At 48.0% G+C, this 27,657-nt stretch overlaps 1 protein-coding gene across 1 annotated transcript in view; it reads left to right on the top strand.

Annotated features, from left to right (window-relative positions):
• LOC120058081 (mannosyl-oligosaccharide 1,2-alpha-mannosidase IB-like) overlaps window positions 1–27,657 on the top strand; it is a 128,967-nt gene that overhangs the window by 60,191 nt on the left and 41,119 nt on the right. The window contains exons 6-7 of the mRNA XM_039006558.1: window positions 8,409–8,527; window positions 19,360–19,440. Of these exons, the coding sequence (XP_038862486.1) occupies window positions 8,409–8,527; window positions 19,360–19,440 (200 nt within the window). The remainder of the gene's footprint in view (window positions 1–8,408; window positions 8,528–19,359; window positions 19,441–27,657) is intronic.

The raw sequence follows: 27,657 nt of genomic DNA, 5'->3' as shown, positions 1-27,657 counted from the left end.
GTCCTGCAGGGGAGGATGAGTGAATTGATTAGGTAATAAGATTAGTTATTACAGATTTATTAGATAATAGGATCATACATTTGGAGCCATCCCGTGGTCGACAGCTCCTCTTCCTTCCTCAGTTTGTAGGTCGTTAGTTAGTTAGTCAGTTGGTTGTTTTTTAGCATGTAGGTCATGTCTTCATATGGTCGTTTCCCAGGGCAGAATAGCACATTGGAGCATTCTGGGAAGGGCTGTGAAATGGCGCCATGGCAACACGCCCGTGGGAGAGTTCTGATTAACACGCGGAGGAGAGGAGATGTGGAGAAACCTAGCAGTGGATGTCTGATAATGGGATGAAGAACCAAATAGGATCATTCAGAACCCAGATGTCTGAGACTCACTGAGAGAGTACACATACCATCTCTGTCCAGAGGGTAGGGTGAGGAGAGAACAGGGGGAAAAGAGGGATAGAGAAGAGGGAGGTGCTGAGTTAAAGGAGTCGAGGGAGATGGAGAGAAACATGAAGGGGAAGATGAGGAGAGAGCGATGTGGAGGGAATATGCAGCCATATGAGGCTGGAGGAGAGGGAGGTGTGTATGTCAGTTTGTGTTCACTGGTGACAAGATCAGAGTAGAAATCACAAGTGGTAATGTATGGAACACCTCTGGAAAATACACAGGGATGGTTCATAAGAAGCAACCTGAGAAAATAATGCACTCCAGTTAGGTCCAAAGCAAGGATGGTTGAGGGAGGGATCACAGAGCAACATAGGATGTAATACCACTTTGGCGTTCTAAATGATTCCTTCAGTGGCTCTAAACATGAGCAGCTATAGAAAGCAGTGTTTTTGTAGGCATTAACTACGCAATGGCTCATTCAAAGCCAATGGGGAAATAAATGTATCTGTATTTAAATAAATGCCAAAAAGGTCTGTGGTAAACACAGGCTTAGGAGGTCTGATACGTTTTGTTCTATGAGATAATCTTCATCAGCTAATTTCACTTTTTGTGAATTTTAAAGCATTTTATCTCATTGAACAAAACATGTAAGATCTCCTAAGCATGTGTTTACCTCAGACCTTATTTTCGGCGTTTATCCCAAAACCCCATATGAATGGCTGAACGAACCAGAGGTAACTCATTTCTGTTTTTTAGGACTACAAGCTGGGGAGCTCTATTATGACAGAGTTGGATTCCTCCAATCACGCCACGTGGGATTGACAAGACTAAGTCCCTCCCCCAGGGTTATATCCTCATCTCTCCCCAATATTTATAAGCTCATTACAATATTCCCATTCCCATTAGCCCCCCTGTCGGAGCTCTGATAACATCTCCAATTACACACATACTCTTCTGCTGGTTGTCGAACTGTGCTCCCCGGGTGGCTAATATCCTCCTAATGAACAGTAATTTCCTTGTTGGACGACCGTGTTGGAGAGAGAGCGAGGGAGCATGTCGCTGCTCTTGTGGGAAATGATACAGCAGTGGCGACGTTAGTCTTAAAGCTTCCCAGGCCGGCTGGGCTGGGCTTGTGCTGTGGGATCACTGGGATGGATGCTTTAACTGTGGTAGTGGATGAATCCTGAGTGGGGAGAGATGATGTGGTGGTGATGACTTTATAATGACAGCTGGAGGGGCCAGAGACACTGATTTCAGCTTGAGGGAGTGCGGGAGAAAGAAAGATGAAGAGATGAGGCTCAGCCTGGTGAGTCAGGTTAGAGTCAGCCTGTATCTCGTTTTCTCTAAGTGCTGAGAAACTCCCCAGTCAATACCCGACACTCTGAAATGAGCGAACACCTCCAATAAGCCAGCACAACATTTCTAGTCTCCAGTGTTGGTTTGTTTGCATGTTTATGTGTGTGTTTGTGATATTTCTTATCAATCCATATGCATTAGTGCAGCAGTGCACAGTAGTGAGTACTGTGCCAGTAGTAAACACCTCTCTGTTTGGCACATATGTCCTGTACCGTACAGTGTGTTACATGGGCTCTGTCCTTGGTGTAGTTTAAATCCTCCTGGCCCTCAGAGAGGATGTTTAGGGAGGAATTGTTGCATGTCGCCCTGATTTAATAACCAGTTGCTTTATAGTATTTATTTATTTTTCTCAGTGCTGAAGTTGAGGTTGGCCTGGACCTACTGGCAGCGTTAGAGACCCGGTGAGACGAGAGACTGCGTCCATAATGGCCCACTATTCCCTAATATAGCGCACTACTGGTTTGCCCTATGGGCTCTGGTCAAAAGTAGTACACTATATACGGGCTATGGAACAATTGCAGAGACTGAAGCTAGCTCCGAGTCCCTCCCAACAGGATGTTGTCACATTTCCCTCTCAGCTGCTCCAGCTCTCCCCTTTTCCAATATTCCCAGCGTTACATTCTGATTCAACTTTTAACAGGCAGGCTGGTGCCAAATTGGACGGCAGGCAGGAAAGCAAACTGATTTTCCCTCTTCTGAGTCTGTTAGGAATGCATATAAGCCCCTCAAACACAAGAGGAAAAAGGGATAAGGAAAAAGTTAGAACTCTTTTGAACAATCCACTTTAATGACAGTCTAAAAAGGAGCACAAAATGAGCTCCCCCCTTTGTTTGACAAAACATCACATTTATGACAAGAGAAACTGTTCTTCGGAGTAACGCTATTGGATGGGCCACTCAGGAGCCAGTTCCTCACAACTCTGCAGCTCTGGAGTTATTAACATCTTCTATAAATATTAATATTTGTACTAATGACTGGAAGGGGGAACGCTTAATAATGGTACAGGACGTCACGTTGAGAAGACCCATCATGCAGAGTGAGACCATGGGGAGGAGGAAGGAAGAACATCTGCTGCTCACCACAGTGTAGGTGTCCCTAAAACGAGGCCTCGCTCACATTCACTGCTCCACAATTTCATCAAAGTGCTGTAGCTCAGTAAATATTCATCAGGCCGTATATAGTGACTGGCAGGTCCCACAGCCCACAGCCTCATCACACAGTCCCTCTGGAGATGGGCCATGGTGGGGAGAGGAAGAGGGAGAGATAAATATGGAAAGATGGAGACATTGAGAAGAGACAAGCTCAAAATTTCTCCATAGAACTCAAAAAGCCAAGCTGTTTTAGGCAGGCGCCGACCGAGTTAGGAAGGGGGAGCACCTCTCCTTTGTAATGAAAGAAATGTTGGCGTGTCCTAGGTCGGAGATAATTGTTCTCCTCAATTCTGAGTGGTTGCATCTTCTGCAGGTTTAGTTATCACCCAGGCTAGAAGCCTACGCTGAGAGACTGGATGTGAGAATGGATGTTCTCCGGGTGTGAAAAGTCTGTCAGCAGCTGCGCACATACACACTTCCATTCTCTCCCACTCTCACACACACACACACACACACACACGTCATTTAAATCAAGAATCTCAGCCCACACATTTCCTTGAGTTCAGGGTTAACCCCAGTGCGTATAAGTACTAGGTTAAACTGAAAAAAGGGAAAAGATGAAAGCGTGTCAGAAATCCTTTTCCCATCTTACCGTGTCAAGGGTTTTGGTGCCTACAGCCCTACATGGATGTATAAGAAGTATTGCCAACTCAAAGTACAGGCCTAGTCTTCCTGCTTCAGTGAATGGATTAGCCTATATCAAAACATGACAAAAAAAATAGCTGAAGAGTGCATTGTACCCGTTACTAATAAAACAGCAACAGCCCTAAAATAGCTGTAGAATACAGGTAACTGCCAAAATAAAGGAAACACTTGAATGAGGTATACAAAGTATATTAAAAACAGATGCTTCCACACAGGTGTAGTTCCTGAGCAATTCCTAAGTAATTAACATCCCCTCAGGCTTAGGGCAGGACCATGTGCCCATTATTTTGGCTACCATGGCTATGCCCCCATCCACAGGGCATGAGTGGTCACCAAAGGATTTGATGCGCATGAAAACGATTTAAACCATACGTCATGGCTGTCTCAGATCTCAACTCAATTGAACACTTGTGGGAGGTTTTGGAGCGGCGCCTTTTACACCACCAACAAAAAAACACAAAATTATGGAATTTCTTGTTGAAGAATGGTGTTGCATCCCTCCAATAGAGTTCTAGACACTTGTAGAATCTATGTCCAGGCCCATTGAAGCTCTTTTGGCTCGTGGTGGCCAAACACCTTATTAAGACACTTTTTATGTTGGTGTTTCCTGGTTATTTCCAATAGTCCCTGGTACAGCTATTTGATAAAGCACACTAGAGATTTACCCTGGTTTCCCCTTCTCAAATTCCTTGATCTCAATTTTTGACAGATGGTTTGGTGTACTCAGATTGTGTGATTAGTTTACACTGCCTAAAGTACCTGCATACCGCTGGTGTTTGAAGGATCTGGTTGACCTTTGTTTTCTTCAGCTATGCTGCTGTACCGAATGCACAGAAGTCTCCACACACAGTTCTTGTCGGCCGACTTTGTGTATTCCAACTTTCAAGAAACGTTGCTGCTCTTGCCCTTCAGCCATAGAAGTCATTTGTTGAAAGTTTACACAAGATATGTTAATCTGTGAGGGGCCTGGAACACTTAAAATAACACATTGAATATTACATAGGCTTTTGTAGAGAGATGAAGTGCACAAAAAAACAGCCAGAAGTCAGTTTGTTCCCTTGGTTTGCGGTGCAAAGCCCACATGATCTCTGCAATAGTCATGGACATTAGTCATGTTATAGTTCTTCCTCTTTTAAAAATATCAAATGATAGAATGCAAGAAGAACTGTTGGCAAGAAAGAAGATGACTTATCCCATGTAATCTCCAATGTAATGTTCTCAGACCTAAGGCTGGAGTTACACAAAGCAACATTCACACACTTTTTGTTGTAGTTGCAGGTGAGATCTAAAGCAGCTTTGCTGTTACATGAAGCAACTCAAACACGATTAAAATTGTATGCAGCGGCCAATCAAATTGGTGGTGATGGTGTGGCGCCTACAGTCAATCTGTGTATGTAGGGTCATGTCCTCAGTGGAAGGCCCAGTCAGAGATGCTCATAGGTGCCAGCCAATGGACAGATGGTCCTTTGTAGCTCAGGTGGTAGAGCTTAGCGCTTGTAACGGCAGGGTAGTGGGTTCGATTCCCAGAACCACCCATATGTAAAATGTACGCACGCATGACTAAGTCGCTTTTGGTAAAAGTGTCTGCTAAATGACATATATATATATTATATTGTTATTATACTCTAGATGCTGCAGCAGCAGATGTTCCCGTGCAGAGCCAGTCATTTGGTGGTGGGCGGAAGGAGCAGAGCGTGGTTTGAGTTGGCCATGAGGAGATTGGCTTCCCTTACTCCACACTGATCATTAAGCCAGACCCACATGCTGTTTACTCAGGAGGAACAGAGAGGGTGAGCTGTTGGAGGGATGCAAGAGAGGTGAGAGGAAGGGGTTAGGGAGAATGCAAAATGTGTAGAGGGGAGCGTCAAAGAGCAGAGTGGGAGAGATTGCTAGATAGAGGGGGCTGAGAGGAGGCTTTGGCATGGACTCGGTCTCAGCTTCAGCGCAGTAGCTGTCTGGTTCTCCCTCAAACTCCCTCTGCACTGGGCCCAGGGTCTGGTCTGTCTGAGTGGAGCTCTCCCTCCTCCTCCATTTCCCCCCCTCACACACACACACACTCCCCCGCCAGTTTATTAGACTGAGAAAATGAGTCTGAATAATGAAGCCATCACGTTCCGTGCCATGTGTGGATTTCTACTGGAGCGCTAGGAAATCTGTCACCCAATGAAATTGGCAGAGGAGAGGGTAGGGAGGAAGAAAGTAGCTGTTATGATTATTCCCCAAATAAACCTTATCCAGGACAATTTGTTTCAGATTAACAATGTCTGGCATCTTTAAATACTTCCAGGTATAAATGCCAATCCAGCTTCATTTGATATGATTGGCCCAATTTGAAAGGTTGTAAGTGGATGTTGATAAGACTGATGAAGTGACAAGTACAGAGGGATGATAGGAGGCATGGAGGACAGATGGAGGGAGGGATTAGATGGATTAAGATGTTGAAATGAAAACTATGTAAACCATACATCATGGCCGTCTCAGATCTCAACCCAATTGAACTCTTTTGGGAGATTCTTGAGCGACGCCTGTGACAGCGTTTTCCACCACTGTCAACAAAAACACCAAATGATGCACCACCCGAGTGGCACAGTGGTCTAAGGCACTGCATCTCAGTGCTAGAGGCGTCACTACAGACCCGGGTTTGATCCCGGGCTGTATCACAACGGCCGTGACCGGGAGTCCCATAGGGATGCACACAATTGACCCAGCATTGTCCGGGTGAGGGGAGGGTTTGGCCGGGGGGAGCTTTACTTGGCTCATTGCGCCCTAGCGACTCCTTGTGGCAGGCCGGGCGGCTGCAGGCTGAACTCTGTTGTCAGGTGAATGGTGTTTCCTCCGACACATTGGTGCAGCTGGCTTCTGGGTTAAGCGGGCGGGTGTTAAGAAGGGCGGTTTGGCGGGTCATGTTTCGGGGGACGCATGACTCAACCTTCGCCTCCCGAGACCGTTGGGGAGTTGCAGCGATGAGACAAGATCGAAATTGGGGAGACAAAGGGCATTGAGTCTGTTCTGCTTCCAGGAGGGCCAATCTGTCCAGATCCCAGGCAGGCCAGAGTCTCAGCCTCAGCCAGCCAGACCGGTGGGTGTATTTTTAGAGTGATTTAGGACTGCTGTCAGTAGTGATAACACTGCAGCTCCAGCAGAAGTACAGCCTGGCTGGTTCTCTCCTCATTAGGGGTTCACCAGCAAAGCCACATACACAGTTAACAGCGTGTATTAAAGGTGCAGTGAAATACTTGCTGTAGTGAAATGCATGCAGAGATGTGGGTATAGTACTAGAAATGTATCAAAAAGAGCAACAGTATTACAGCTGTAACATTAAACTGAGCTGCAGTATTAAGATGTAGTATTAAACTAAGGCCGCTTCAGCGGTATTAAACAGAACTACAGTGATAGAGCTTTGCTGTTCAAGTGAATTATAATGACCCACACTCACCACCCTGGGCAGACTGCATCACTCCCTTGGCCTGTGGTCACATTGAGGGAGGGGAGGAGTCTGAGTGGTTTGGCTGTCAGTCGTGTTTTAATGAAGATCCCTGCTAACCGTAATGGCGTCTCTCTCGCTCTCTCCATTGAAGGTGAGCTAGTGATTACCCTAGATTCCAGAGAGGAGAGGGCTGTGCTGCTCTCCCTCTCACTCATTCAGCCTTCACAGTGACAGGGGTAGGTGGGTAGTAGTGGTAATTGTAAAGTCATGGTGCATCCTAGAGATTTATAAACCATAGGCAACCCAATTTGAAGAAGGCGATACTCTGATCATTGGCTGATCGCTCCTTAATGTCTATGCTAAAATGGGATCTCCATCTATCTCTGGTGCATGGGCCCAAAGTCACGCCCGCAGTAGTGGCACAGCACCTCCTACTTTTAGGGGGACAACACCTCTTACTTTTAGGGGGACGTTATACAACAAACCAGGAGTGTTCCCTGACCATGTGACCGGACAAGGAAAAACTCTTGGCCCAGGAGTTCTCCCCAAAGAATGTAAGAGGGGCGCTGCGCCACTATTTAAAACATTTCTATGTTATCATTTAAGGCCAGGCACCACACCCTAATACAGTGGTTCCCAAACTGTGGGGCGCACCCCTGTACTCTTGAAAGTTGTTGTCGTAGAATGCACAAGGGGCAATTTCGGGAATTGGGTAGTGCATCATGAGTTTTCCTCTTGTCATGTCAGTCATTGCATACCTATTTATAACTCCATAATGTTTTTAGCTAGGTTCTTTTGCCCATATAATTTGTTGTAATGTTTGAATCACTCAAATATCACATGAATACACATTAGAAATGGCAAAATGTATACAATGGCAAGAAAATGAGCTTTAACACGGCAACATTTTCTCTCTGCCAACAAGAGGGGTGTGAACAGTTTGTCATGAACAGTGCTTGTGCCCATATAAATAGAAATGGGGAGTGCAGGATGTTCCCCAATGCTGGAAGGGGGGCGCGGGGTGTTCCCCAATGCTGGAAGGGGGTCGTGAAAGTTGGGAACCCTGCCCTAATAGTTTTTTTGCTCTAGATTGCAGGAACTGGGGGAGATCTGCTACGTTCCAGGCCTCCCACTTTCACGGGACTCTGCAGCACCACCTTGTTTAAAAAATGCTGGGGAGAACCCTGTGTGGGTTTCATTCATTTGACATGGGCCACGCATACTGTGTGTATCAGGGTTGGGGTCAATTCCATTTAAATTCCAGTCAATTCAGAAAATTATCAAAATTCTAAATTTTTCTTATTGATAAGAATTGGAATTTCACTGTACTACCTGAATTGACTGGAATTTAAATGGAATTGACCCCTAACCCTGATATATATGGTAAAAAGGACCTTTGGTTGCATTTATTGTTACATGAGACCCTAACCCTGTGTGTCCTCTGTCCAGGTAATTCCCAGATGGGGGCCACCATAGTGGACGCCTTAGACAGCCTGTACATGATGGGACTTCACGACGAGTTCAAGGACGGACAAGAGTGGATAGAGCAGAACCTGGACTTCAGTGTGGTGAGTAGAGCACAAAACCTTTGATTCTGTACTTCAGTAGTGAAAACACTGTACTTTGCCACCTTCTGGCTTGTTGTCTTCATATAAGCTACGGACAGAGTGCTCTGGTTTTTAGTCCCTGTCCAGTAGTAAAGCCTTTTGAGACATGAGGAAAGGAGCGTCTAGCGTTGCTGTGATGGAGGGAGAACTGGACACGCTGGTAGGAGTCATGGAAATGATGTGGGCAGGGAGAGTGTTTCAGACCACATAAAGGGCAAATGGACTGCAATCAGTACACCCCTGACTGAGACACCTGTCTGTTTCTCTGTTTTACCCCTCTCGCTCTCTCTCAGGCTAGGGTTATTAAAGCCCTGCAGATGTAATGACAGCACAGGTGGTGTGGGAATGTTTGACAGGCTGACACTGTGGAATGTAATTAACCTCTGGACTGCTCCGGTCAGCTCTGGGGTAGAGAGAGAGAAGGAAAAGGAAGATTGTGGAAGATGGAGAGAGATGTTAGTGATCTATGTTTACATCAGGGATGGGCAACTGACGGCTCGCGGGCCCCCCTTTTTGAAGGCCCTCGGATCAACCCCAGTCGGGGTCTCAATTTACTGTTGCAAGTTAGAATAGTATATTACACAAGGTGCTATTTAGAAATGTGTACGCACACATGACTGCCGCTTTGGATTAAAGCATCTGCTAAATGGCATATACAGTGCATTTGGAAAGTATTCAAAGTAAGTATTTTACAGCCTTACTCTAAAATTGATTAAATAGTTTTTTCCCCTCATTAATCTACACACAATACCTTATAATGACAAAGCAAAAACAGGTTTTTAGAGATTTTTGCAAGTTTATAATAAAATTTAAAAAACTGATCATATTTACATAAGTATTCAGACCCTTTACTCAGTACTTTGTTGAAGAACCTTTGGCAGTGATTACAGCCTTGAGTCTTCTTGGGTTTGAGACTACAACCGTGGCACACCTGTATTTGGGGAGTTTCTCCCATTCTTCTCTGCAGATCCTCTCAAGCTCTGTCAGGTTGGATGGGGAGCATCGCTGCACAGCTATTTTCAGGTCTCTCCAGAGATGTTAGATCGGGTTCAAGTCCGGGCTCTGGCTGGGCCACTCAAGTACATTCAGAGACTTGTCCCGAAGCCACTCCTGCATTGTTGGCTGTGTACTTAGGGTCGTTGTCCTGTTGGAAGGTGATCCTTCGCCCCAGTCTGATGTCCTGGCCCCTCTGGAGCATTTTCATCAAGGATCTCTGTGTACTTGGCTCTGTAAATCTTTCCCTCGATCCTGCCTAGTCTCCCAGTCCCTGCTGCTGAAACATATCCCTACAGCATGATGCTGTCACCACCATGCTTCACCGTAGGGATGGTGCCAGGTTTCGTCCAGACGTGACGCTTGACATTCAGGGCAAATAGCTCAATCTTGGTTATATCAGACCAGAGAATCTAGAATTCTTTTCTGTGGAAATTTATATAGACAGGTCTGTGCCTTTCCAAATCCTGTCCACTGGTATACTCCAATCAAGTTGTAGAAACATCTCCCACCTGAGCTCAATTTCGAGTCTCATAGCAAAAGGTCTGAATACTTATGTAAATAAGGTATTTCTGTTTTTTTTGTTTTTTTGCAAACATTTCTAAACCTATTTTTGCTTTGTCATTATGGGCTATTGTGTGTAGATGCTGTAATGTAACAAAAAGTGGAATAAGTCAAGGGGTCTGAATACTTTACGAATGCACTGTATATTATATTATCAGTATTATTGACGCTGCGGCAGCAGAAGTTCCAGTGCAGAGCCAGATAAGTTGAATCATTTGGTGGTAGGCCTGGGAGTCTGGAGCGGAGCGTGGTCTGAGTTAGCCAGGGAGGGGATTGGCTGCCCGGACATCTCGCTGATCATTAAGCCAGACCCTTACGCTGTTTACCCAGGAGAAACAGAGAAGGTATGCAAGAGAGGGGGGTGAGGGAGAATGCAAAATATGTAGATTGGAGAGGCAAAGAGGAGAGGGAGATTGCTTGAGAGAGGAGAGCAGAGGCTGAGAGGAGGCTTTGTCTGTCTGGTTCTCGCTTATAAACTCCCTCACCAGACCACATCCAGGGCCAATGGACTACAATCAGTACACTCCTGACTGAGACACATGTCTGTTTCTCTGTCTTGATTCTCTGTTTTACCAGTCTCTCTCCCTCAACCTCGCTCGCTCTGGCTAGGGTTATTAAAGCCCTGCAGAGGTAATGACAGCACAGGCAGTGAGTGTTTATGACAGGCTGACGCTGTGGAATGTAATTTACCCCTGGACCGCTCCGGTCAGCTCTGAGGGAGAGGGATAGAAGGATAAATATATATATACACACACTACCGTTCAAAAGTTTGGGGTAATTTAGAAATGTCCTTGTTTTTTAAAGAAAAGCACATTTTTTTTGTCCATTAAAATATTAACTTGATCAGAAATACAGTGTAGACTCTGTTAATGTTGTAAATGACTATTGTAACTGGAATATCTATATACAGTTGAAGTCGTAAGTTTACATACACTTAGGTTGGAGTCATTAACTCGTTTTTCAACCACTCCACAAATTTCCAACAATTGTTTACAGACAGATTATTTCACTGTATCACAATTATAGTGGGTCAGAAGTTTACATACACTAAGTTGACTGTGCCTTTAAACAGCTTGGAAAATTCCAGAAAATGATGTCATGGCTTTAGAAGCTTCTGATAGGCTAATTGACATCATTTGAGTCAATTGGAGGTGTACCTGTGGATGTATTTGTAGACCTCCACAAGTCTGGTTCATCCTTAGGAGCAATTTCCAAACGCCTGAAGGTACCACATTCATCTGTACAAACAATAGTACGCAAGTATAAACACACGCTGTTACGCACGCCTCTGTGAAGAGGGAACGCAACACCCTGCTGCAACTCAACTCACCGTGAAGTTTAATAGGTATGGGACTGTAGGTGTGAGAAAGGACGACAAGAGGCAGAATTGACCGTTTACTAGGATTTTATTCCTTTACACGGTAATATGGGGAAAAGGGGCTGGACGGAACCAAAGCAAAGAAAGTAAATATCAAAGCTCCCCCTCTCCTATCTAACCTGCCTACCCACTACTTACCTAACTTAGCACCACCTGGTGCACTAACCAAAATACAGGGGGTGGTCCGCCCAGGTCTTACCTAGTGTGCCTAGACAATGAATATACTACGGGTATATGTATGCCCACGGGCCTCTTGCCTAAGCACTCCCTAGGTGCCTTCCCCTTCCCCCCTGGGAACAAATGAAACAGAAGAACAAACAATATCTCAACCAAACTAATAAACAAAGGACATCAAATAAGCTCTGAGCAACAATCTCACACAGAACATACCAACTGCTCCCAGCAACAACTAACACAGTACATACCAACGACCAACATGCTATAACCCTCAGCCATCAACCTTCTCTCAGCAATGATCTATATCACATTCAATATCTCCAGCAATGATCTCAGCCTGCCTATGATCTCTCTCTTCTGAACAACAGAAGACGTGTGTGTGTGTGTGCGCTCAACGTGTGTGTGTGTGCGTGCGCTCAACGTGTGTGTGTGTGCGTGCGCTCAACGTGTGTGTGTGTGCGTGCGCTCAACGTGTGTGTGTGTGCGTGCGCTCAACGTGTGTGTGTGCGTGCGCTCAACGTGTGTGTGTGCGTGCGCTCAACGTGTGTGTGTGCGTGCGTGCGCTCAACGTGTGTGTGTGTGCGTGCGCTCAACGTGTGTGTGTGTGCGTGCGCTCAACGTGTGTGTGTGTGCGTGCGCTCAACGTGTGTGTGTGTGCGTGCGCTCAACGTGTGTGTGTGTGCGTGCGCTCAACGTGTGTGTGTGTGCGTGCGCTCAACGTGTGTGTGTGTGCGTGCGCTCAACGTGTGTGTGTGTGCGTGCGCTCAACGTGTGTGTGTGTGCGTGCGCTCAACGTGTGTGTGTGTGCGTGCGCTCAACGTGTGTGTGTGTGTGCGTGCGCTCAACGTGTGTGTGTGTGCGTGCGCTCAACGTGTGTGTGTGTGCGTGCGCTCAACGTGTGTGTGTGTGTGCGTGCGCTCAACGTGTGTGTGTGTGTGCGTGCGCTCAACGTGTGTGTGTGTGTGCGTGCGCTCAACGTGTGTGTGTGTGCGCGTGCGCTCAACGTGTGTGTGTGTGCGCGTGCGCTCAACGTGTGTGTGTGTGCGCGTGCGCTCAACGTGTGTGTGTGTGCGCGTGCGCTCAACGTGTGTGTGTGTGCGCGTGCGCTCAACGTGTGTGTGTGTGTGCGTGCGCTCAACGTGTGTGTGTGTGCGTGCGCTCAACGTGTGTGTGTGTGTGCGTGCGCTCAACGTGTGTGTGTGTGTGCGTGCGCTCAACGTGTGTGTGTGTGTGCGTGCGCTCAACGTGTGTGTGCGTGCGCTCAACGTGTGTGTGCGTGCGCTCAACGTGTGTGTGCGTGCGCTCAACGTGTGTGTGTGTGTGCGTGCGCTCAACGTGTGTGTGTGTGTGCGTGCGCTCAACGTGTGTGTGTGTGTGCGTGCGCTCAACGTGTGTGTGTGTGTGCGTGCGCTCAACGTGTGTGTGTGTGTGCGTGCGCTCAACGTGTGTGTGTGTGTGCGTGCGCTCAACGTGTGTGTGTGTGTGCGTGCGCTCAACGTGTGTGTGTGTGTGCCGTTGCGCTCAACGTGTGTGTGTGTGTGCGTGCGCTCAACGTGTGTGTGTGTGTGCGTGCGCTCAACGTGTGTGTGTGTGTGCGTGCGCTCAACGTGTGTGTGTGTGTGCGTGCGCTCAACGTGTGTGTGTGTGTGTGCGTGCGCTCAACGTGTGTGTGTGTGTGTGCGTGCGCTCAACGTGTGTGTGTGTGTGCGTGCGCTCAACGTGTGTGTGTGTGTGCGTGCGCTCAACGTGTGTGTGTGTGTGCGTGCGCTCAACGTGTGTGTGTGTGTGCGTGCGCTCAACGTGTGTGTGTGTGTGCGTGCGCTCAACGTGTGTGTGTGTGTGTGTGCGTGCGCTCAACGTGTGTGTGTGTGTGTGTGCGTGCGCTCAACGTGTGTGTGTGTGCGTGTGCGTGCGCTCAACGTGTGTGTGTGTGCGTGTGCGTGCGCTCAACGTGTGTGTGTGTGCGCGTGCGTGCGCTCAACGTGTGTGTGCGTGTGCGTGCGCTCAACGTGTGTGTGTGTGCGTGCGCTCAACGCGTGTGTGTGTGTGTGTGCGTGCGTGTGTGCGTGCGCTCAACGTGTGTGTGTGTGCGTGCGTGTGCTCAACGTGTGTGTGTGCGTGCGTGTGCTCAACGTGTGTGTGTGCGTGCGTGTGCTCAACGTGTGTGTGTGCGTGCGTGCGCTCAACGTGTGTGTGTGCGTGCGTGCGCTCAACGTGTGTGTGTGCGTGCGTGCGCTCAACGTGTGTGTGTGCGTGCGTGCGCTCAACGTGTGTGTGTGCGTGCGTGCGCTCAACGTGTGTGTGTGCGTGCGTGCGCTCTACGTGTGTGTGTGCGTGCGTGCGCTCTACGTGTGTGTGTGCGTGCGTGCGCTCAACGTGTGTTTGTGGGTGCGTGCGCTCAACGTGTGTGCGTGCGTGCGTGCGCTCAACGTGTGTGCGTGCGTGCGTGCGCTCAACGTGTGTGCGTGCGTGCGCTCAACGTGTGTGTGTGTGTGTGTGCGTGCGCTCAACGTGTGTGTGTGTGTGTGTGTGTGTGCGTGCGCTCAACGTGTGTGTGTGTGTGTGTGCGTGCGCTCAACGTGTGTGTGTGTGTGCGTGCGCTCAACGTGTGTGTGTTTGTGCGTGCGCTCAACGTGTGCGTGCGCTCAACGTGTGTGTGTGCGTGCGTGCGCTCAACGTGTGTGTGTGCGTGCGTGCGCTCAACGTGTGTGTGTCTGCGTGCGCTCAACGTGTGTGTGCGTGCGCTCAACGTGTGTGCGTGCGCTCAACGTGTGTGTGTCTGCGTGCGCTCAACGTGTGTGTGCGTGCGCTCAACGTGTGTGTGTGCGTGCGATCAACGTGTGTGTGTGCGTGCGCTCAACGCGTGTGTGTGCGTGCGCTCAACGCGTGTGTGTGTGTGTGTGCGTGCGCTCAACGTGTGTGTGTGCGTGCGTGCGCACAACGTGTGTGTGTGCGTGCGTGCGCTCAACGTGTGTGTGTGTGTGTGTGTGTGCGTGCGTGCGCTCAACGTGTGTGTGTGTGCGTGCGCTCAACGCGTGTGTGTGTGTGTGTGCGTGCGTGTGTGCGTGCGCTCAACGTGTGTGTGTGTGCGTGCGCTCAACGTGTGTGTGTGCGTGCGTGTGCTCAACGTGTGTGTGTGCGTGCGCTCAACGTGTGTGTGTGCGTGCGTGCGCTCAACGTGTGTGTGTGCGTGCGTGCGCTCAACGTGTGTGTGTGCGTGCGTGCGCTCAACGTGTGTGTGTGCGTGCGTGCGCTCAACGTGTGTGTGTGCGTGCGTGCGCTCAACGTGTGTGTGTGCGTGCGTGCGCTCTACGTGTGTGTGTGCGTGCGTGCGCTCTACGTGTGTGTGTGCGTGCGTGCGCTCAACGTGTGTTTGTGGGTGCGTGCGCTCAACGTGTGTGCGTGCGTGCGTGCGCTCAACGTGTGTGTGTGCGTGCGTGCGCTCAACGTGTGTGCGTGCGTGCGCTCAACGTGTGTGTGTGTGTGTGTGCGTGCGCTCAACGTGTGTGTGTGTGTGTGTGTGTGTGCGTGCGCTCAACGTGTGTGTGTGTGTGTGTGCGTGCGCTCAACGTGTGTGTGTGTGTGCGTGCGCTCAACGTGTGTGTGTTTGTGCGTGCGCTCAACGTGTGCGTGCGCTCAACGTGTGTGTGTGCGTGCGTGCGCTCAACGTGTGTGTGTGCGTGCGTGCGCTCAACGTGTGTGTCTGCGTGCGCTCAACGTGTGTGTGTGTGCGTGCGCTCAACGTGTGTGCGTGCGCTCAACGTGTGTGTGTCTGCGTGCGCTCAACGTGTGTGTGCGTGCGCTCAACGTGTGTGTGTGCGTGCGATCAACGTGTGTGTGTGCGTGCGCTCAACGCGTGTGTGTGCGTGCGCTCAACGCGTGTGTGTGCGCTCAACGCGCGTGTGTGTGTGTGTGTGTGCGTGCGCTCAACGTGTGTGTGTGCGTGCGCTCAACGTGTGTGTGTGTGCGTGCGTGCGCTCAACGTGTGTGTGTGTGCGTGCGTGCGCTCAACGTGTGTGTGTGCGTGCGTGCGCTCAACGTGTGTGTGTGCGTGCGTGCGCTCAACGTGTGTGTGCGTGCGTGCGCTCAACGTGTGTGTGTGCGTGCGTGCGCTCAATCCTGTGTGTGTGCGTGCGTGCGCTCAACGTGTGTGTGTGCGTGCGCTCAACGTGTGTGTGTGTGTCTGCGTGCGCTCAACGTGTGTGTGTGTGTGTCTGCGTGCGCTCAACGTGTGTGTGTGTGTCTGCGTGCGCTCAACGTGTGTGTGTGTGTCTGCGTGCGCTCAACGTGTGTGTGTGTGTCTGCGTGCGCTCAACGTGTGTGTGTGTGTCTGCGTGCGCTCAACGTGTGTGTCTGCGTGCGCTCAACGTGTGTGTGTGTGTGCGTGCGCTCAACGTGTGTGTGTGCGTGCGCTCAACGCGTGTGTGTGCGTGCGCTCAACGCGTGTGTGTGCGCTCAACGCGCGCGTGTGTGTGTGTGTGTGCGTGCGCTCAACGTGTGTGTGTGCGTGCGCTCAACGTGTGTGTGTGTGCGTGCGTGCGCTCAACGTGTGTGTGTGTGCGTGCGTGCGCTCAACGTGTGTGTGTGCGTGCGTGCGCTCAACGTGTGTGTGTGCGTGCGTGCGCTCAACGTGTGTGTGTGCGTGCGTGCGCTCAACGTGTGTGTGTGCGTGCGTGCGCTCAACGTGTGTGCGTGCGTGCGCTCAACGTGTGTGCGTGCGTGCGCTCAACGTGTGTTTGTGCGTGCGTGCGCTCAACGTGTGTTTGTGCGTGCGTGCGCTCAACGTGTGTTTGTGCGTGCGTGCGCTCAACGTGTGTTTGTGCGTGCGTGCGCTCAACGTGTGTGTGTGTGCGTGCGTGCGCTCAACGTGTGTGTGTGCGTGCGTGCGCTCAACGTGTGTGTGTGCGTGCGTGCGCTCAACGTGTGTGTGTGCGTGCGTGCGCTCAACGTGTGTGTGTGCGTGCGTGCGCTCAACGTGTGTGTGTGCGTGCGTGCGCTCAACGTGTGTGTGTGCGTGCGTGCGCACAACGTGTGTGTGTGCGTGCGTGCGCTCAACGTGTGTGTGTGTGTATGTGTGTGTGTGTGTGTGCGTGCGTGCGCTCAACGTGTGTGTGTGTGTGTGCGTGCGCTCAACGCGTGTGTGTGTGTGCGTGCGTGTGTGCGTGCGCTCAACGTGTGTGTGTGCGTGCGCTCAACGTGTGTGTGTGTGTGTGCGTGCGCTCAACGTGTGTGTGTGCGTGCGTGCGCTCAACGTGTGTGTGTGCGTGCGTGCGCTCTACGTGTGTGTGTGCGTGCGTGCGCTCAACGTGTGTTTGTGGGTGCGTGCGCTCAACGTGTGTGTGTGCGTGTGTGCGCTCAACGTGTGTGTGTGCGTGCGTGCGCTCAACGTGTGTGTGTGCGTGCGTGCGCTCAACGTGTGTGTGTGTGTGTGTGCGTGCGCTCAACGTGTGTGTGTGTGTGTGTGTGTGTGTGTGCGTGCGCTCAACGTGTGTGTGTGTGTGTGTGTGTGCGTGCGCTCAACGTGTGTGTGTGTGTGCGTGCGCTCAACGTGTGTGTGTTTGTGCGTGCGCTCAACGTGTGCGTGCGCTCAACGTGTGTGTGTGCGTGCGTGCGCTCAACGTGTGTGTGTGCGTGCGTGCGCTCAACGTGTGTGTGTCTGCGTGCGCTCAACGTGTGTGTGTGTGCGTGCGCTCAACGTGTGTGCGTGCGCTCAACGTGTGTGCGTCTGCGTGCGCTCAACGTGTGTGTGTGTGCGTGCGCTCAACGTGTGTGTGTGTGTGTGTGCGTGCGCTCAACTTGTGTGTGTGTGTGTGTGCGTGCGCTCAACGTGTGTGTGTTTGTGCGTGCGCTCAACGTGTGCGTGCGCTCAACGTGTGTGTGTGTGCGTGCGCTCAACGTGTGTGTGTGTGCGTGCGCTCAACGTGTGTGTGTGTGCGTGCGCTCAACGTGTGTGTGTGTGTCTGCGTGCGCTCAACGTGTGTGTGTGTGTCTGCGTGCGCTCAACGTGTGTGTGTGTGTCTGCGTGCGCTCAACGTGTGTGTGTGTGTGTCTGCGTGCGCTCAACGTGTGTGTGTGTGTCTGCGTGCGCTCAACGTGTGTGTGTGTGTGTCTGCGTGCGCTCAACGTGTGTGTCTGCGTGCGCTCAACGTGTGTGTCTGCGTGCGCTCAACGTGTGTGTCTGCGTGCGCTCAACGTGTGTGTCTGCGTGCGCTCAACGCGTGTGTGTGTGCGTGCGTGTGTGCGTGCGCTCAACGTGTGTGTGTGTGCGTGCGCTCAACGTGTGTGTGTCAGCGTGCGCTCAACGTGTGTGTGTGTGCGTGCGCTCAACGTGTGTGCGTGCGCTCAACGTGTGTGTGTGTGTGCGTGCGCTCAATGTGTGTGTGCGTGCGCTCAACGTGTGTGTGTGTGTGCGTGCGCTCAACGCGTGCGTGTGTGTGTGTGCGTGCGCTCAATGTGTGTGTGCGTGCGCTCAACGTGTGTGTGTGTGTGCGTGCGCTCAACGCGTGCGTGTGTGTGTGTGCGTGCGCTCAATGTGTGTGTGCGTGCGCTCAACGTGTGTGCGTGCGCTCAACGTGTGTGTGTGTGCGTGCGCTCAACGTGTGTGTGTGTGCGTGCGCTCAACGTGTGTGTGACTCTGAATTCAGTCAGATCTAATTGACACGACTGAATTAATGTAGTCTGTTAGTCAACGCTGGGATTGGAATGAATAAACCTGAGTTTAAAGTAAGTTTTGATGTGAATGGATAGCACTGTGGGAGATGAATTAGGCCTAGTACATGATGTCCCACTTGGATTTGATTAACCTGATTTTAATATGGAGTAACATTCCTCATTCACAATTTAAAATGGTTTAAAGGAAAATTCTGACATATTTTAAATGTTTCATGCAAGATTCCTTTGAATATGAAAAGCCAAATCGTATATCAAAGGAGTTGAAATACTGCAGGGGTGAGGAAAGATCATTTATGACTTCTCACGTCTACTTTGTATGAAGTCTTTCAGTATTCACATTCTTACACATTGTGTTTACAGGAGTCACATGAATGACATGAATGACTGTGTATGATTGTTACGTTTCTGATTGTCTGCATAACCAGAATGACTTATAGTTACTCCGTTGAGGTTTTCAGTCACCTGAATGACACTTCTCTTTTTTGGTACTGTGTGTGTCACCCATATGGCAGCTATCATATTTTGGATTGTGCAGTAGTGTGCATAACCTGACCAACCGCAGGCTTTCTAACACAGGATGTTTTACGATGGCGCTCTGCACCTGGCTCCTAAATGTTGTTGGAAACGGGTAGCGGAGCTGACGGAAGGTGGATTCTGACAGGGCTGCCCCCCCTCCCCACTCCACCTCTTTCTCCACTCTCCCAGGGTGACAGTTGGATTTACAGCCCATTCAGGTTGTTAGAGAGAACGTTGAGGGTATTACACAGGGAACACGTTTGTATTTGTGGTAGTACTTGGAAAGGTACATTTCTTATTTTTATTAGTCTGACATATGAATTTGGTGTTAGTGTTGGTCTGAATAGAAGGCTAGTTGAATTTAGGAATGTGTGCCATTACAAACTGGTGTTAGTGTTACTGTGCAGTATATAGGATGTGGTTTTGGTGCAAGGCTGCTCTGGCAGTACTGTTCTCTGTCTCTGATTGATCCCCCTCTCCTCTGTTTCCTCAGAACGCTGAGGTGTCTGTCTTCGAGGTCAACATCCGCTTCATTGGAGGACTGCTTGCCGCCTATTACCTCTCAGGACAGGAGGTAACTATTCACCTGGGATTAGTTTACACTGTGTGTGTGTGTGTGTTTGCAAAGGGGGGAGTCTTTGCTGTGTGTGTGTCAATTGTGGGCGGCGGGGGAGGGTTTACTTTGTGTGTGTGTGTGGGGGTATTTGACAGGCTGTTGATGAAGCACCAGACTTTGTTCAGCTGAACAGAATGCAAAAGAGGTATAGAAGCAGAGGCAGGGGAGAGCAAAATGAAAAATAGGCTCAGATTAGGAACGCAAAGGGAGTGAAAGCAAGGAGAGAGGAAGAGAAAGGGGGATAGAGTGATCACAGCTTCGTCTTTCATTAGCCATCTGGGGAGTGATGGAGGCTCACAGGTTAGATGGTCGCCTGGGAAATAACACTTCAGGTGCACCATGTTAATGAACACACACACCTCCCAACATTCTTATCTGCCCTCTAACTCTAATGAAAATGACCACAAATCCTCCTCCTGTCCCCCCCTCTCGCGCTCTCCCCCTCTTTTTCCCGTCTCTCTCCCCTGCGGTATCAGTCATCCCCCTCTCCCTGCTCCTATTAGAGGAATGCGAGTGGTGGAATTGAGCTCCAGCCATGCGTTTCGGCCTCTCTGCCGGCCCCACGCTCCTCGTCTAACAGGAGCAGATCTCTGGCCGCGCTCCATGCTCCCTCTTAATGCTCATCTCTCCTCCCCTCCTTTCCTTCACTCGCTTGCTTAACTTCCACTGTCCTCTTCTCATTCACTCTCTGACATTACTCTCACCTCTGCCTCTTTTCCCCTCTGAATAAATGGTGATAATTCTGCAGAGGCTGGAGGAGTGGTGTGGTAGGGAATCAGAGAGATGTTGAGACTGGGTGTGGTAGGGAATCAGAGATGTTGAGGCTGGGTGTGGTAGGGAATCAGAGATGTTGAGGCTGGGTGTGGTAGGGAATCAGAGAGATGTTGAGGCTGGGTGTGGTAGGGGATCAGGGAGATGTTGAGGCTGGGTGTGGTAGGGGATCAGGGAGATGTTGAGGCTGGGTGTGGTCGGGAATCGGAGAGATGTTGAGGCTGGGTGTGGTCGGGAATCGGAGAGATGTTGAGGCTGGGTGTGGTCGGGAATCGGAGAGATGTTGAGGCTGGGTGTGGTCGGGAATCGGAGAGATGTTGAGGCTGGGTGTGGTCGGGAATCGGAGAGATGTTGAGGCTGGGTGTGGTCGGGAATCGGGAGAGATGTTGAGGCTGGGTGTGGTCGGGAATCGGAGAGATGTTGAGGCTGGAGGAGTGGTGTGGTAGGGAATCAGAGAGATGTTGAGGCTGGAGGAGTGGTGTGGTAGGGAATCAGAGAGATGTTGAGGCTGGAGGAGTGGTGTGGTAGGGAATCAGAGATGTTGAGGCTGGAGGAGTGGTGTGGTTGGGAGGGGTGATATCGTTCGTCCCATTGGGTTATAGCTCTTTGTGAGTCCTTTATTCCGTGTGTGTGTGTGTGTGCATGCCAGAGAACTAGCCCTGCCATGCAGTGATGGATGATGTTTACTCCTCTGCTCTCCCCCTCTCCTCTTCTTTCCCTTCTCTTTCTCCATTCTGCCAGTTTCATCACTTTTATTTTTTTCTATCACAAACTCCTTCACACTGCCCCTCTCCTTTCTTCTTTCTCTCCTGAAAGGTGCTTGGTCCTCTGTGATATGTAGTTTAGGTGAAAGGTGCTAGCGCCTCTGGTAGGGCTGGGCAATATTGAATGAATTTCATTTTATAGAATATATGTTTAGGTGCGATACTCGAAATGCCTGTATCGCAAGAACGGTTTATTGTATTTTTTCATGGCCATTTACAGTGGTTCTTCCTTTAAAAGTTGCGTCGTACTGCAGCACAGCATGCGGGCTGCCGCAAAATTCTATGGCACGTTATTTAAGTGTCAGCCATTGTTGCCATTAATGGTAGTTAGTGCTAGTTTGCCCACCAGAGGGCATCTTTGAGAAGCTAAGTTATTGAAATGACATGAAGCTGTAGGCCTAAGTCAAAGGGAGCCTTGAATAGAACAGACTATGTGGGATTGATTTTTAGAAATGTAGCTTAATTAATTTAAATACTGTTTTTTTCAATTCCAAGAAAAATGTAAATGTATTTCTTACTGTAGCTGTGGTACTGTAGGCCTAAGGGTTTCCGTTAGGAAGATATGGCACTGGACAACGTGTTTCTATTCCAAGAAAACAAAAATGCATTTGTTACTGTAGCTGCTTTAGCGTAACTTACTTATTGGCATAAAGGCCTGCTTAAATATACAGTACATCAATCACTCATTCATTTGTGCATGTCATCACACAGCATACAAGTCATCCATGTCTTTAATTACAGTCAAGCATTTTAGTTATAAACTAAATAACAAAGGGAGCCTTGATTTTAATTTTACAATCACGGCTAAAGCGATTTTAATTGAGGGTTTCAGATAGGAAAAGATGGTGCTGTACAACGTGACCGGTCGGGTGTAGGCCTAGGCTACTAAGTGGCTGCGAGTGAAGAGCAAATGAACCCTTACATTTCCACATAAAAATCTGATTTATAAAGAATGACAGTCCCCATGCTCTGTCATTCAGTGATATTTATTCCCACCATCTGCATTTTGAAAGAGTATTCTTATCATTATTTTATTAACGAAAGCATAAATATGTTGATGAGCAAATACGGTACAATATATGCTTGATCCAACATTTTGCGGTTGCATGAGTTTTAGAGTTAGAAATGTACAACTTTAGAGTACTTAATACATTGCAAGTTGGGGTGATTTTTTTTCACACCTACAGTAGCCGAGCTATTAGACTATCCTTTTATAAAGGTTGATGTCTATTGTCTTGCTAATAGCCCATGGGAACGTTGTTTGCCTGCTACGCTTGTGGAAAAACAAAATGCCTCCAGCTGTCCATCACTACTGTAAATAAAAACACAGCATCTACAGTGCTACAAATATATTATTGAATTTGATAAAATTCAAACGCACATCATTTTCCATTTTATACTAACAAGTGGTTGCCATGGTGAATAATCCAATAATAATTGGTATGGCACGGCTCTCGGAACTCATTAAGAGGTGGCTTCTGAATGAAAATACTTGCAAATCAATAAAATGGCCCTGTAGATCTAATTAAGGATTCTAAATTAATATCTAAGGGGCATTTTTCGTTAGGGCAAATCTGGTCTGTGATATTGATTTAGAAATGTTAAACCTTACAGAGAATATCTAAGGGGATTTTATATAATTACAATGCTCCCCCTCCCCTCCTTCTTAGCAAGTGTATTGTCCTGCTTATAGTCCATCATGGGTGGATGGCTTCTTTTGTATTCCAATGTATTGAATGAATGTATTAATTAGTACCATTCTCAGAGTGGAAACGTTGTTTGCAGAGTTCACAATCTCATTTTCAAGTCCTCTGGTGGTTACAGTCCTAACCCTGGAACGGGTAGCTGGCTTGATGAGAACTATGTCAATTTTGTCTGTTTTCTTTGGTCGCAATGTCATTTTTATAATTTTTTTATAAATAGCTCGTTTTTGAATGGTAACTGTGTTAAGGGGGGAGTTTGGGGTGGGGTGAGGAGTACTTGAAAGGTGTGACTTTCAGCTTACAATAAGCCATATGTATACAGCAGATTGCCGATTGTCCTCACTTTGATGCTATAACAACATACTGTAGCACCATGACCAGGATCTCTGTTCATTTAAGTGAGCAGATTAAGGCTTTCAGGAGGAACGGGAAAGTATCTGTCAGTTCATAAACCATGTGCCATAGAATCGGTACATCTCAAATCTCTTCCCAACTACTTTGCAATCTATATGGCACAGCTGTCATTTTTTTGGTCCTTAAATGAAACTGGTATATTTTTATTTATCACAATCTTCTTTAACCAATTTTGGTCTTTAATGCAGGGCCGACAGACAAGTTCCTTACTTTTCCCCCCTTCCACTTGATAAAGGTTCCAATTAATAACGTGTTTTTTTTAATCAATTAGTATATTTGAATTTAACCACACTATTTGTTGTATTATTTGTTTTGTCTTTTCTGGTGGATTAAACTGAAATTGCAACCAACTTTCTATGGCTTGTTTAAAAAATAATGATATCTTCATCAGCAAAGAAGGACTTTCTATAGAGGGGCTATCAGTCTTTCACACTGTGGTAAATGAAAACAGTTTGTTAATTAGAATGATTTATTTCTGTTTTTAGAGGGAGAGAAGCCAAAAGCCCACCATGCCTATTTTTCAAAAATCATCATTCCACATGTCAAGTGTAATTCCCCCATTGTATTTACCCAAGTTCTCTCTTAACTCCAGGACCACCGACAGTTTGTCGTTGTTGCCTGATGCACAACTCTAGTGCCAGAGAAGAGAGGACTCTTAGACTGAAAACGCCTCCATTCATTTATGAAAAGATAGTCAATTTGTGCCACAATTTAGACTACTGATAGATCAGCGTTCTAACTCCCCCTTGTGGTATTGTGGTGCAATGACAGAATGCCGACAGAATGCCACCATCTACCACTAACGGTCGGGGCAAGCTTGAAACTTTTAAAGGAAGAACCACTGTATGTCCGCTTGTTCATGTCTTTTTGGTCTCATCCCCTTTCGCTCCTTTCTTCGCTGTGTGCACCTTCCCATTTATACACGCACCAAGCCCCTCCCCCAAGACGAGAGATCACTTCTTCCTCTCTGACAAGTGGTTTCAACTCACTATTTGTATTTGAGTTTTTGGTCCCAACAGAATGGGTCATATGGAGACCGAAACATGCATGGTTCAGGTTCAATTTGTAACAAAGGGCATTTTCATAGACCGACTTGAAAGCCATATCAGTGATTGCAAAAAAGCAGATTCAACTATTTGGATAAAATAATTACGTTATCAGTGGGTTTTATGGTTATGGGAGGCTTATATTTAACCAAGGTATAATTTCACAAGCCCTGAATTCATTTGATTATGGCTGACTTTGAAATGGAGTGAATTTTATATTTTAATTGTATAACAAAGCTTATTTAAAGAAACGTTTTAAAAGATCAATGTATATATTGTGAATCGACCATAAGAATAAGAAATTATAATAAAATAAATAAAAATATCCTAGGGTCTGGGATATGTAGATTAGGTGAAAGGTGCTATTGCCTCTGGGATATGTAGTTTCGGTGAAAGCTGCTGGCGCTCTACTGTTGAGACCAGGAGGACAACAGCCTGTACAGAGTAATAACCTCTCCGCAGAGAGAGAAACAATGGGGGGGGAGCGATGGGGAGAGAGCGAGAGACTAGGGCGGGAAACACAGAGAGCAAGCTGATTGCAGAGAGAAAACAGGAGAAGGGAGCAGGTCTTGTAATGTAAGATAATGAACTGGGACACTGACACACTGCAGCTAGACAGCTGTCTCTACAATACATATTTGTCCTTCCTTTCTCCCTCCCTCCATCTCGCTCGCTCTCCCTGGTTTATCATGTATGCTGTGCTCTACTTTGCTATGTCTTTCAGTTTGGTGCTGTGAGCCGAGGCTGTCTCGCTGGGGAGCGCTTGACTCACTTTCATATTGTCAAACATGGAGCCCATCAAATACAGAACACCGCTCCCTCTGTCACACTGGCCGGCTGCCATTGCACCGAGGGAGGGAGGGACTGCATATGAATAGTATGGATGTGAGAGAATCAGCTAGGTCTTACAGGCCATATAGAAGATAATCATGCAATTTAATTGGTTAAGTTCGAGGGCCTACAATCTTGATTGGCTAGAATGGCCTGAGCCCAGGTAAAACCGCAGCTCAATTGCTTGATTAGTAAATTCAGTCACGCAGTTGTGGATAAATTCCCAAGAACACACTCCCATGGTTTTCCAAGCTTGTTTCTGAGGCCTGATACCATAGAATATAGTATATGACAAATAATAAAGGAATGACAAAGGATTAAGTTAAACAATAACTAGCGAAGTAATAAACGGTGTAAACCCCATCGACGTAGAATCGTGAGTTGACCTAATCCTGTCTCTCCCTGGAGCCTTTGAGGGCCTTCTTACTAAACAGGCTCATTCACCAGATTTCACAGTATACCTTCCGATCATTTTATGGGACTCTATTACATATACACAGTGGCATACTCCCCCAGAGAGAGAGAGATGACAGAGTGTGTGTGTGTTTGTGTGCCTCTGTGTGTTAGGGCTGCACAATTAATCTAATTCACATCGAAATCAAAATATTGACATGCGCAGAGATCCAAATCGCATGCAGTATTATGAAACGCATTTTAGCCGGGTGTAATGTTCGTTTTTATAGTTAATTCAGTTTTCTCCTTTTGCGGCTGCTTCCCACACACCAACGCCATGCCACTCAAGTACTGCAGTTCCTCCTCCTCGCTGTTAGATTCACTATGTTTTAGAGGTCGACCGATTATGATTTTTCAACGCCGATACCGATTATTGGAGGACAAAAAAAGCTGATACCGATTAATCGGCCGATTTATAAAAAAAATAAAAAAAACAATGTTTTATATATATATATATACAGTATATCACAAAAGTGAGTACACCCCTCACATTTTTGTAAATATTTGAGTATATCTTTTCATGTGACAACACTGAAGAAATGACACTTTGCTACAATGTAAAGTAGTGAGTGTACAGCTTGTATAACAGTGTAAATTTGCTGTCCCCTCAAAATAACTCAACACACAGCCATTAAGGTCTAAACCGCTGGCAACAAAAGTGAGTACACCCCTAGGTGAAAATGTCCAAATTGGGCCCAAATTGTCAATATTTTGTGTGGCCACCATCATTTTCCAGCACTACCTTAACCCTCTTGGGCATGGAGTTCACCAGAGCTTCACAGGTTGCCACTGGAGTCCTCTTCCACTCCTCCATGACGACATCACGGAGCTGGTGGATGTTAGAGACCTTGCACTCCTCCACCTTCCGTTTGAGGATGCCCCACAGATGCTCAATAGGGTTTAGGTCTGGAGACATGCTTGGCCAGTCCATCACCTTTACCCTCAGCTTCTTTAGCAAGGCAGTGGTCGTCTTGGAGGTGTGTTTGGGGTCGTTATCATGTTGGAATACTGCCCTGCGGCCCAGTCTCCGAAGGGAGGGGATCATGCTCTGCTTCAGTATGTCACAGTACATGTTGGCATTCATGGTTCCCTCAATGAACTGTAGCTCCCCAGTGCCGGCAGCACTCATGCAGCCCCAGACCATGACACTCCCACCACCATGCTTGACTGTAGGCAAGACACACTTGTCTTTGTACTCCTCACCTGGTTGCCGCCACACACGCTTGACACCATCTGAATAAGTTTATCTTGGTCTCATCAGACCACAGGACATGGTTCCAGTAATCCATGTCCTTAGTCTGCTTGTCTTCAGCTTTCTTGTGCATCATCTTTAGAAGAGGCTTCCTTCTGGGACGATAGCCATGCAGACCAATTTGATGCAGTGTACGGCGTATGGTCTGAGCACTGACAGGCTGACCCCCCCACCCCTTCAACCTCTGCAGCAATGCTGGCAGCACTCATACGTCTATTTCCCAAAGACAACCTCTGGATATGACGCTGAGCACGTGCACTCAACTTCTTTGGTCGACCATGGCGAGGCCTGTTCTGAGTGGAACCTGTCCAGTTAAACCGCTGTATGGTCTTGGCCACCGTGCTGCAGCTCAGTTTCAGGGTCTTGGCAATCTTTTTATAGCCCAGGCCATCTTTATGTAGAGCAACAATTATTTTTTTCAGATCCTCAGAGAGTTCTTTGCCATGAGGTGCCATGTTGAACTTCCAGTGACCAGTCAGTATGAGGGAGTGTGAGAGCGATGACACCAAATTTAACACACCTGCTCCCCATTCACACCTGAGACCTTGTAACACTAACCAGTCACATGACACCGGGGAGGGAAAATGGCTAATTGGGCCCAATTTGGAAATTTTCACTTAGGGGTGTACTCACTTTTGTTGCCAGCGGTTTAGACATTAATGGCTGTGTGTTGAGTTATTTTGAGGGGACAGCAAATGTACACTGTTATACAAGCTGTACACTCACTACTTTACATTGTAGCAAAGTGTCATTTCTTCAGTGTTGTCACATGAAAAGATATACTCAAATATTTACAAAAATGTGAGGGGTGTACTCACTTTTGTGATATACTATATATACACTGCTCAAAAAAATAAAGGGAACACTTAAACAACACAATGTAATTCCAAGTCAATCACACTTCTGTGAAATCAAACTGTCCACTTTTCAACACTGATTGA

The sequence above is a fragment of the Salvelinus namaycush genome, chromosome 13 (assembly GCF_016432855.1).
Source record: "Salvelinus namaycush isolate Seneca chromosome 13, SaNama_1.0, whole genome shotgun sequence".
In the NCBI taxonomy this organism is placed as follows: domain Eukaryota; kingdom Metazoa; phylum Chordata; class Actinopteri; order Salmoniformes; family Salmonidae; genus Salvelinus; species Salvelinus namaycush.
This window is presented reverse-complemented; position numbering and strand designations above follow the sequence as displayed.